Source organism: Neovison vison, chromosome 6 (assembly GCF_020171115.1).
Source record: "Neovison vison isolate M4711 chromosome 6, ASM_NN_V1, whole genome shotgun sequence".
In the NCBI taxonomy this organism is placed as follows: Eukaryota; Metazoa; Chordata; class Mammalia; order Carnivora; family Mustelidae; genus Neogale; species Neogale vison.
The window spans coordinates 66,883,114-66,895,518 of NC_058096.1; the positions used below are offsets into that span (position 1 = coordinate 66,883,114).

The 12,405-nt window shown below is 38.0% G+C and overlaps 2 protein-coding genes across 6 annotated transcripts in view; one reads left to right on the top strand and one right to left on the bottom strand.

The window, feature by feature from the left end:
* Positions 1-9,543, bottom strand: part of RABL3 (RAB, member of RAS oncogene family like 3) — a 30,278-nt gene extending 20,735 nt beyond the window's left edge. For both annotated transcript variants that reach the window (XM_044251470.1, XM_044251472.1), the window contains exons 1-2: positions 9,471-9,543; positions 5,043-5,134 (exon numbers count right to left, since the gene is read on the bottom strand). In XM_044251470.1, the coding sequence (XP_044107405.1) occupies positions 5,043-5,134; positions 9,471-9,516 (138 nt within the window). In that variant the 5' untranslated portion in view covers positions 9,517-9,543. The remainder of the gene's footprint in view (positions 1-5,042; positions 5,135-9,470) is intronic.
* Positions 9,540-12,405, top strand: part of GTF2E1 (general transcription factor IIE subunit 1) — a 38,018-nt gene continuing 35,152 nt past the window's right edge. For 2 of the 4 annotated variants that reach the window (XM_044251467.1, XM_044251466.1), the window contains exon 1: positions 9,685-9,803. The gene's annotated coding sequence lies outside the window, so the exon portion shown is untranslated. The other 2 variants (XM_044251469.1, XM_044251468.1) reach the window with 2 other exon arrangements.

Here is a 12,405-nt window from a genome sequence, read left to right on the forward strand (position 1 = left end):
TCCCAACCCCATCACTTACTAGCGACGTGACCTTGAGCAAGACATTTAACACCTCTGTCCGTACCACCACTGCTTCATGTATCAAATAGGGGCAATATTAGTACCTCCCTTGAAGGTTGTTGTGGGAATTACATGAACTAGTATGTAAAATGGGTGTCTAGCCAAAGTAAGCACTAAGAAATATTAGCTATCATTTGTATTATTATTTCTAAAATCATTCATATATATAAACCTTATCCCAGCTACTAGACCTTACTTCACATTCTTAGCGAGGATAGAGATTACCTTTTTTTTAAAAAATTTCTCCTCAGTGCTTGCACATTATTATGCTGCCCAAAGAGAAAGTCAATAAATATTGATTGTATGCAATGTGTAAATTAGAAAGTTAAAATCCCATTAAAGTGAACTAGAAATGACAAGTCAATTTCCTTATTTATAATTTGTGAAAAGATTAGTTTCTGTAAGTCTTATTTTTATAATTAAGAGTAGCCATGCATTTATATTAGTCCCATTAGACTTGGGGCAACAAAATTAGAAGAGTAATGAATAAGGAATACTGCAAAATAAAACTTTTCTTTTTTCCCTTCAATTCAGTATGAACACCTCTCTACTACATACTAAATCCAAAATGGTAGTAATTACTGAGTATATACATTAAGCTCATTAGTTCACCCAGTACTTCAAATTAAACAATTACATTATCACCTTTATCAGCTCTATTTTTAGTTGGCTCTTAGATGTGAAATGAGCTAAATGGGGCAATTGTTCCTAAGAGTTTTGAAGAGAGTGTATTCATGGATCTACAAGGATTCTGGAGATATCTTCTCTCAGGTTTCAATAACACAGAAGCTGTAACTGCAATTTAAAGCTGCTACAGAAGAAAGTGTTCTTCCAAGCTATTTACGTAATGATTTTATCAGATTTAATCATTCTTGCTAGAGGAAAGAACTGTTCACTTTATTATAGCAATAGTTAAAACAATTTACATGTCTATGGCAACTTTCCTTAAGATTATCATTTAAAGGGGCGCCTGGGTGGCTCAGTGGGTTAAGCCTCTGCCTTCAGCTCAGGTCATGATCTCAGGGTCCTGGGATCAAGCCCCGCGTAGGGCTCTCTGCTCAGCGGGGAGCCTGCTTCCTCCTCTCTCTGCCTGCCTCTCTGCCTACTTGTGATCTCTCTCTCTCTCTCTGTGTCAAATAAATAAATTAAAAAAAAAGATTATCATTTAAAAATGCTTTTTATTCATGTTGTCATTCAAGAAATGCATTCTTCTCAAAGATGGAGGACAGAGACCAACAAGCCCAAGATATAGTGAAAAGTTAACAAAAGCAAGGTAACTTTCACCTCCATATGCCCCATTCTTTGACAATAATGCAATTCAGGCCAGCTGGCTTTACAGGAGTCAGTGAGGGACATACTCATTCTGGTAAAATCAGTCACAGTATAACATCACCTACAAACCTGTAGGCTAGCTAAAGCAGATATAATTTACCCCTATTTTGCAGAAGATCTACTAAGGCTCAGAGAATTAAACTGATTAGTCTAAGGTCACTCTTGAGGAAGCAAAAGGCAATATGGGTACTGCCCCAGGAAGTGGGAGTTTAACTCTGAATTTTTTTTTTAAAAATTCTTTATTTACATTCAATTTAGTTGACATATATTGTTTTATCAATTACCAGAGAATTTAGTGACTCATCAATTGCATGTAACACCCAGTGTTCATAATATCAAGTGCCTTCCCTAATGCCTATAACCCAATTACCCCTTCTCACTCACCTTCCTTCCAGCAACCCTCAGTTTGTTTCTAAAGTTAAGAGTCTCTTATGGATTGCCTCCCTCTCTCTTCATCTTATTTTATTTTTCCTTCCTTTCCCCTATGTTTATCTATTTTGTTTCTTAAATTCCATGTATGAGTGAAATCATATGTCTTTCTTCAACTTTTTTCACCAAACATGACAGATACTCTCTAGTTCCTTTTATGTCATTGCAAATGGCAAGATTTCATTCTTTTGGATGACTGAGTATATTCCATTGTGTGTGTGTGTGTGTGTGTGTGTGTGTGCATGTATACACACACACACACATATACATATACACATAAATACACACACATATACACATACACGTATATATATAAAACACATCTTCTTCATCTGTTCATGTGTTGATGGACATCTGGGCTCTTTCCATATTTTGGGTATTGTGGACATCGTTGCTATAAACATTGGGGTGCATGTGCCCCTTCAAATCACTATGTTTGTATCCTTTGGATAAATACCTATTAGTGCAATTACTGGGTTGTAGGGTTGCTCTATTTTTTTTTTTTTAACATTTTATTTATTTATTTAGCAGAGAGAAAGAGAGAGAGAGAGATCGAGCACAAGTAGACAGAGAGAAAGGCAGAGAGAGAGGGGGAAGCAGACACCCTGCTGAGCAGAGAGCCCGATGCGGAACTTGATCCCAGGACCCTGAGACCATGACCTGAGCTGAAGGCAGAGTCATAACCACTGAGCCACCCAGGTGCCCCTATTTTTAACTCTTTGAGGAACCTCCATACTGATTTCCAGAATGGTTGCACCAGTTTGCATTCACACTAACACTGTACGAAGGTTTCCTTTTATGCAAGGCCTCACCAACATCTGTTGTTTCCTGAGTTGTTAATTTTAGCCATTCTGACTGGTGTGAGGTGGTATCTCATAGTGGTGCTGATTTCGATTTCTCTGAGGCTGAGTGATGTTGAGCATTTTTCAAGTGTCTGTTGGCCATTTGTATATATTCTTTGGAGAAATGTCTTTTCATGTCTCTCTTCTTTTCTATGTTGTGCTCTCTCACAGAAAGGGATTTAGGAAAGTCCATAAGGAAATTTTGTCCAGAACTTGCTATTGACAAGTTGCCAACTGAATTTATTATCTAGTATTTAGTATTTATTATAGTTTATGTTATTATATTATTTAGTATTTAGTATTTATTATAGTTTTCTTCTACTGCTAAGAATTTGGGGACATGGCAGGCTGAAATGACACAGACATTCACAGACATTCTGACTTCAAATTCATAGAAATGCCATAAAAATGTTTTTTAAAAATAAAGAGGACAAGCTCAAGAAAAAGAAAGGAAAATACTCAGATGCTAGAAAAGAACTTAAAAACAGAGTGAGAAGTAGGAACTGACCTAGATTCAGAGATAGCTTCAGGGGCCAGTCCCTGGAGTTTTAGTGCCCATACAGGAATAGAGATCTGTTTTCTGGCTTTTAAGGCAAGACTATACATAGGTGAGTGAGAAAGACCAGATGATAGTTCCCATCAAAAATCTGGCCCAGGCAGTAAAAGAGAGTAGGAAAAACCATTCACTGGCTCAGGAAAGCAGGAAAAACTTTCTGACAGGGACCCTAGGTAGGGTTGTTACAGAATAAAGGGTCCACAAAAAAATGGAAACCACAGGCCTGTACTCCAATCAAGTATTTGGAGAATATACGTTATCTAGATGGAACGGAAACTCCTAGCTTTGAAATTTCAAGTTCCACTGAAATCCCTAGGGCTCTGGAACCAAAAGAAATGAAAAAGTACCATACTTCCACAACACAGCACACAGAACTTCTACAGAGAAGAGGGAAAAAAAATTCTGCTGAAGAAGAGATCATCTTCAAAGAATTATAAACCATACAAAGAGACACATTTTTCAAGAAACATGGTTGGCATACACAGCACGTTAGAATATCTAGACTCACTCAGAAAAAACAATAATCCGAAAGAAACCATAAAATAGTATGTTGAAAGTGATTAAAATAAAAAGTAAAGCCATAATGAAAGATCAGGATATTGTGAAAAATCTTGACATTTGAAAAAGAACCAAAAGGAGTATCTAGAAATAAAAAATTACAATTACAAAGATGAAAACTTAGTGCATATATTAAAAAGCAGATTAGACATAGTTGAAGAGATTCTTAATTAACTGGAAGGCAGATATGAGCACATGATCCAGAATACACAAAAGATAAATAACAGAAAACATGGAAGTACAATTAAGATATAAAGGACAAAAATCTAATAGAAGTGCAAAAGGAGGGGATAAAGGGAATGAGGGAAGACAATAGATAATGGCTAAAAATTCTGAAAAATGATGACAGTTGTTGAGAGGCACAACCTTCTGATAGGATGACTAAAAACAAACCCATATCTAGACATATATTAGTAAAACCACAGAACATCCAAAAAAATCTTTTAAAAGCAAATAGAAGAAATTACCTTCAAAAGGAGTAACTTGGCTGACAAAAGATTTCCAATCAGCAGCAATGTAAGTCACAAGCTGTGGAAGAGCTTCAAAGAACTAAAAGAAACTAATTGTCAATCGAGCTAATTACCATTCCTTCCCTATTTATTTCTTAACTCAATGGAGAGATTATGATAGCAGAAGAGACATTCGAAAAGGACTAGCTGGGATTAGCAAAGACCAACAGTATCTGCAAAGATGATTAATTTGGTGGACACTGCACCTGAGCTTCCCAAATGTGAAGTGGAACAGAAGACCTAAACCTAAGGCTCCAGAAGCTTTTGCCTTTACATATATTTCTAGCCAAAGGTTGTTTGTCTTAGTGCCAAAGAATTAGATAGAATTATTTAGGGAGTGTGTTAAGTGAACTCTAGATATATAGCACAGCAGTGAAAACTGATCTCTCTGGATTAACACTATTTAGACAAGATCGGGTCCATTCAGGGTGTATACCCAGGTCCATACTGGCTGTGGACTGGATTAAGACTACTTCAGATCAAATCTTGATTTTGCTTTTTTTGCATTGAGTCAACTTGATTGAGGTACTTTATTTCTCTATGCCTCAGTTTCTGCAGCTATACCTCACAGTTTAAAAAGATTAAGTTAGAAAAGACATGTAAAGCATCTGGCATAGTATCTAGAACAGAGAAGATAGTTAATAAAGCCCAGCTATTATTATTAACTTTGACTACAGTACTGCAATTTGATCATGTAGTTTGAAGGACGTATCTTTAATACGACTACAGAAAAACTGAAATATCAGAAACACATACTCTGACATCTACTGAGCAGCCCACAGTCCATGACGGATTTCCCAGTACTTGATTCTGACACAGAAGATGAACCAGTGAAGATTTCCCAACACCTGTAAAAGATAAAAGAACTCTAGTCATACAAGAAATATGCTGAAATATTTACTATGACAAGAGTAAGTCTGAACATATGTCAGTAAAAATGATATATAAAGTATGGTTGTTTAAAGGATGGTTACACTGTACCAACCATTTAATAAGCTTTAATGATAAAAGGAAGAGGATTAAAGGCAGTGGTTCTCTCAAATTGTGCTTGAATACAGTCAGTGACAGGGACTCACCATTTCACAATTCTATAGACACTCTAGTTTTCTCATATACTGATTTTTAAAAGGCAGCCAACAACTTGGCTCAGACTTAACCGTTTGGAAAAACAGAAACACTCCAGTCCCTCCTCTAAGGCAGTACCCTATTTTCTTGTAGATCCCTTGGGTTCACGGTAATGTAGTTATTAATGCCAGATATAGCATTAGGACATCTGTGTGAATAGGGAAGAGAATGAGTTCTTCTGTATACCTGTATGTAGAGTCACTCAATGAATTAACAGCATCTTGGGGTGCCATGATAACAAGCATAGTTGGTGATTCTTCATGCAATACTAGTTGTATCAAAAATTTAGACAATCTCTGTGTGCATTGCTGTGTATGAACCTACAAGTTATGTTTACTATAAAAAGTTGCATTTAGAGACAATCTAGAAAGAATTTTTTTAAAAAAGAAAAAATTGCCTGAAGAGCCCCATGAGGAACATCTAAGTTTAATAGCACAAGCAGGATTTCGCCAAAAGCACATTGTTACTATGAATAAGCACATGGTGTACTTAAAAACAATACAATTTACGCCTTTGCTTGAATAGCTGGATCTATCTGGAATATCCTCCCCCTTCACTTCCCCTTCCTCATTGGCCTGGTGAATTAATCTTTCAAGACTCAGCATCTTTCTAGTTATAAAGTCCTTCTGAATTCCACAGAGATAAAACTAAGAACACCATCCACCATCCTCTGGGTCTCCACTGTACCCTGTACATTTTTCTACAAAGCACTGAAAACACATTATTACACTTCTTTGTTTAAGGTTTTATCCACTCAATCTTTAAGTTCTTTGAGGGTTGGGACTGGGTTTTACTCATCGTTTTTATCTCCAGTATTCAGAACAGGGCCTTAATTCGTATTTATTTAGTAGCTAAAATTTTCCATGTTATTACAGAATCTTCATAAACATTTTTAATGTCTCCACAGTAGTTCAGAGAGTAGACCACAATTTATATAACCATTCCCTCTCATTATTAGATATTTAGGGTATTTCACATTTTTTGTTATGCTGAGAGAACTGTTTCAATTTTCATTTCAAATTCAAATTATTTCCTTAGTATACCTTACCAGAAGCAAAATTAGTATGTAAAAGGAAATGAACATTTCAACTTCTTGATATATGTTGACAACTTTCATCTGGTTACTGTGTTACCAGCCATACATACAAGCCTGCACGTCCTGTTGCACCTCAACAGTGTGTATGTAGTTGCTTTTTCAACTGTGTTAATTTGACAAAAGAAAAAAGTGACATCTTGCTTTAGTCTGCATTTCTTTACCTTCTGTTAAAGATCTACATTACAACTACTTTTGTTAATCAGTTATATTTCTTCTCTTACGAATTATCTGTTGATGTTCTCTGCCCATTTATCTAATGGCTTTTGGTGTTATCAATTTACATAACTTCTTTCTATATTAGCTGTCCCATGTAATTGAATCCAGTATTTTCCCAGGTTTCCCTTTAATTCTTTTTATATTTTTCAATACCGACATTTAAGATTTTTGAGTATTCAAATTTGGCTCTTTGTCTCTACTGCACTGCGTCTAATATCTGTGACCTTAGGACACACTGTTAATTTCCGTGTTTATACATAGGCTGTTTATGATGGAGGCATGTATCTAAGATCTTAGTTATCAGTCTGATGCAAGCCTTCAACTTCCAGTTAAGCATAACCGTGTCAGTAAACGGATCTATGCAATAATACTGTATGGTTCTCCACGAATTAACTGCTGTGAATGGTAAGAATTGACTGACACTGGATAGACTGTCAATAGTAAGAACAATGGAAGTGCCAGGAAAATTGGCTAATTATTCATTTCTTTAAGAATTTTGGGAGGTACTAATTCTGTCTTCACCAAACAACCAAATTAGATCAAAAGAATGCACTTGATTTGCATGGGGGAAAAAGGTCCTAAATAATTAAATAAATATCAGCTTCAAATATAGTTGTTGGTAATGTGCTAAGCTCATCCCTTATCTCTGAAAGAACAAAGGGAAAAAAAATATGTGTGTATTAGTGAGACTTTCAGGATTCCTTACTAAATCATCAAATATTTCTAGGGGATACAAAACACGTCTTTAAATTTCAAGTCATTTTTTTTTTTAAGATTTTATTTATTTATTTGACACAGAGAGAGAGATCACCAGTAGGCATAAAGGCAGAGAGAGGGGGAAGCAGGCTCCCTGCTGAGCAGAGAGCCCGATGCGGGGCTCAATCCCAGGACCCTGAGACCATGACCTGAGTTGAAGGCAGACGCTTAACCCACTGAGCCAGGTGCCCCTCAAGTCATCCTTTTATATATTTATGAACTCCTCAAAATTTCATAGGGGAAATAAGCCTTTACTCAAAAGCCAACTTTGAAGTTTAAATACAAAGGCAGATGAAGTGTAAAAAGTATATCCTTACCTGTCAGTAAATTAATGTTAAAAGGGAACTGATAAAAAGGTAGTAACTGACAGCACACATACTTAACATCCATGAATGTGTGACAAGATCAATCAAGTGGGCATGACTATGTCTTCTATTTTACAGCTAAACTACAAGGAAAAAGAAAAGCTTACTAATTGCCTGATCACTTTTCCACATTTAATGCAGCAGCCAATTCAACCCTGTTATGTAATGCATTGATTCCACAGCCTCAGCACTTACTATAGTGCCTGCTGTGTAGCAGGTACTTAAGTAATTTTGTGAAAAAGAAAAAGTCGACTAGTTCCAATAATATGTAACATCAAGGGCTTGTTAGGTGCAATAGAAAAGTGAATTAAAAGTGAGAAAGAACACCACGTCAGGTATCATGAACCATGTTAGCTCTGGATTCCAATCTCGAATTTTACTTGGTGATACTCTTGCCAAGTCCTTTTAGATCATCATTACTTTATTCATTTATATAAAACTGAGTGACTTCATTAAAACAATTTCAGCACCACTTCAAGCTAAAGAACTGGAGTTGACAAATTGGATTATATTCATAGAATTTCATAATGCAACTTTCTTAACAGAATATTAAATAATGCTATCTATAAAATATTTTGCAATGCAAATAATCTTCAGGCAATGTGGAAATGTTCTTAATCTCCTCCTCTCCACAATTGTACGCAGTCTGTAAGGCTAGTTTTCAAGCTGTTTGGGGTATATTCTCTCCACTGTCAAGCATATGGTACAATGTCTCTGCTCACAGAACACATTCACAGGTCAACTCCAGAAAATCACATCTATGAAATGCAAGGTTAGCATTTATTCCAAGTAAGAGCACAGAAGTGAAAGTTATGGTTAAAAAAAAAAAAAAAAGGGTAGACAGGCAGGAGGAGGAAATGCAGACTTCAATTTTAGTTCTCCAAAGTCCAAGGTGTCAAAAGAAGAATTTTAACACTAGGATTAAACTGAGCTCAGCATTAAATCCCAGCTGTTTCATAATATGGCTCTATCTTAATTGCTCTTTCTTACAACCTAGCACATACTAGGTTTTCAATTAGGATTACAGAGAACAAAGAAATAAAGAAACCCAGTTGAGAATAAAATAGGACTACCACCCAATATTTCATTTCATAATATGGCTCAGTGTTTTAAGTGCGTGGGCAGGTTCTGTCATTTACCTCTCTCCTCTTCACTTTTTTCATCTGTAAAATGGGGTTAATAGGGGGCTATCAGGTTAAGAGAATTGATATATGTAAAGCATTTGGAACAGTATCATTCTTCTTAGTGCACGTTTGAATTCCTTAGTGATCAAAATCTCTTGAAGGCAGGGCCCCAATGTCACAGCGCCTGATACAATACTCAATGTCCGCATATCTTTTAAAACAAAGGAACTGACAATACAAGCTAGGCTGTGGTCTCCAGGGAGACCGACTTGGAAAGCAGCGAAGGCGGAGAAAGGCCGGGCCTCCGCGCCCCCCCGCCGCGCAACGCCACCTTCCTCAAGTACAGAGAAGTCCTCTGGGAAGTGTAGTTTTTAGACCTTGAGAGGGCTTTCAGCCGTGGCCGGAGCCAGATTGTTGCGGGAGCGGAAAAATAGTGAAGGAAGAGGGTTATCGGATAACTCAAAAAGTATCGGGAGCCCTAAAGGTGGATTAAATCGCTCACCTGAGTCTCCCAATACCAGTACTTTCACCCGATCCAGGGACGCCATCTTGCTACGGCCTGGAGTTAACGCCTGTTCCGGGATGGTAGGCCAATCAGAGCTCGGCATGGTAGGGGGGAAACCTTCAATTTCATTGGCTAGTCAGGGCGTGACTGTCTTGATTGAAGGCCTCACTGTGCTGATTGGCCGGCGTGGTTAAAAAAGTGGTGAGTGGGTTCCAAAGCCGGTCGCAGGATTCAGGCGTTTTCTTTGTCGCACAAGTGGCGTGGCTCGTTTAAGCCGGTAGTTGAGGCGCTGAGGGCAGCTCTAGTGGGAGTGTTCGAGGATTCGTTTTGGTAAACCTTGTTACCTGTTCCTTGTTCTCGATTCCTTAGTCCGCGTCGCATTTCAGGATTTTCCTGTTTCCCCCCCTCTTTCTCCTTAGCTACCCGCCTCCCCTTAGCTACTCTCTTGATGTGGTCCTCCAAAGAACCATTGACCCCGGAGCGGCCAGTGTGCGACCTCGGGTAGGACGGGCTTGGATGTGCCGAGTGTGGCCCCAGGACTCACCTGGCACATTCCGAGGGAATTTAGGGTTTCGGGGTCTGTCAGTGGGAAGGAGAGAACATTACTGAACCGAATTCTTGGAGGGCATCTGGTCCACAGGTTTTGTGGTGATACGCCGCTTTGTGTGTGAAGGTGTGGAAAATACCATGAAACGTGGTAACTGAAAAATCACAGTTAGTCCTATAGGATCCGAGTTCTTCTAGAACTGGAATAGTGGTATACTGAAATAATCTAACTGGACTCCCGCATCTACTCCTTTTTCCTTTATTTCACATCCTGTAGTCAGCATAGTCTTTTAAAATAGCGAATTTGAGCCTGTCACCTCCTGCTTAAAGCCATTTGAAGTTTAAGGTGAGGGTTTCCAGTAGCCTGTCTTTTTCTTCTCTGAAAGCAGTAGTGAAGGAAGTGAACTGGGTGTCGGGGGAGGGCGGAAGCTGGCGGGTGGGCATATTGGATGAACACGTGTTTAGGAGACTTAGGGAAAGTTTTATGAAAGTGCTTGATTAGCTTGGCTGGGTGTTGCAAAGTGGTGAACAAGAGAGAGACACGAAGAAAGTACAAATCTACTCACTTCAAGGAAGAAAGGGGAAGAGCTCTGTGTGAAAGGGGAACATTTAAACTACTAAGGAGAATCTGGGAAGGTCTCTCTGAGAAATGTCATTTTATATGTGAAGGATGATTAGAAGGGAGTTTGAGCTTAGCTTTGTGGGCATGAAGAACAGCATGTGCTGTTTCTTTCAGGCCTGATGATGGAGAAACCATGCGTGGCTCATGGAATTGAGAGAATAACAGTGTGCCTGGAGATGAGGCTGACAAGGATAAACAGTGCAGAGAAAGCATTCATTTCAACTTTGTTTCTCCAATTCTGTGCCTGTGCCTGTCTAAATTTTTGTATGATGAGAAAACATGGTTCAAAAACAAAACCAACTTGCCTTTGGGGGTCTGGATGGGTAGGGAGGTGGGTGAGGCTAGGAGTTGACTGATGGACTCTGAGTCTAAAAAGAAGCAGCAGAAGTTGGTGCTATAAGGTCATACTTCCAAAAGTCTGCAGAGACCATCCAGTCTCCTTCCGTGTTTAAAACTGTCAACTGCTCTCTTCAGCTTCAGGTTACTGTTTCGTGTGGGAATGCGGCCTCACTTTTTTCCTTAGATATTTCCAGTTTTCAAGCTTAAAAATGGAAATTTATGTGAAATTTAACAGTTTTTCAATGTTGACAACTAGTTCAGAAAATTTTCAAAAATGTTTTTTGGGTCAAACAATGTGACAGAGGCTGCCAGTTTGAGACCTCTGACTTAAGTAACAGCAAATCCAAAGTCTGAGTAGGAGATTCATTGTAAGTGGGGAAGTAGAGGTCTGTAGAGGAGAGAACAAAATGGTCAGGAAGGATGATTTTAGAATTTAGAGATAAGCTGAACAGCTGCCTTCTTTGAGCTTCACTTTCTTTTGTTCAGCTACCTGCTGGACATCCTTATGGACTATTCTATTTCCTCAGAGACACAAACATCTAAAAGTGAATGCCTTATTTCTTACAAACCTCTTCCTTTTTCGGGTGTTAGCCCATTTTTCACAGTAGCAGTATTCTCTTCCTAGCTACACTGGCTCAAAGCAAATAGCTATATGTTATTATTTAATAATATTAAATATGTCATTGTTTAATGGGTGTAGTGTTTCACTTTTACAGGATGAAAAGAGTTATGGAGAGGGGTGGTGGTGATTGTACAGCATTATGATTGTATTTAATACTACTGAACTGTGTACTTAAAAATGGTTAATTGATAAATTATACATTATTTGTATTTTACCAATAAAAATATTATAAAAAAAGAAAAAACCCGAATTACTACTTAAAATTTTCCTACTCTGTTACTCCATTTCCAACACATTATCAGATTCTTTTAATTTTGTTTCTGTAATAAATTTCATTCATCCTGCCCTATTAGTTTAGGTTTGGTTACTTTGGCTCCTAATACTTCTTTCAGTGCCTCCATCTTCAATACTTCAGTTCATTTCTCTTATTGTTCTAAGAGTCACTTTCCTAATAGAGGGTCTTATTATCAATGCCAGTATTTAATGGTACTCTTATGATTCCAGCCCTGAAAGCAGAACACTTTACCTCAATTATCTCATTTAATCCATACTTCAAATCTATGAGGAAGGTGCTGTCAGTCACTTTTGTATATGAGGAAACTGAGAATTTTCCAGGGTCACAGTCTAGGAAATGGTGGAACTGGGATTCAAAACCCAGAACTATTGCTCTGCAGGGTGCCTCATAACACTCCCTTGCTCAAATCTTTAGGGCCCCCTCAGGTGTTTCAGGCAAAGGAAACAGGCGAAATGATAATGTGCATTGGCAGGACACGTAATAGCGACCCACCAAATTTGTCTGAAAC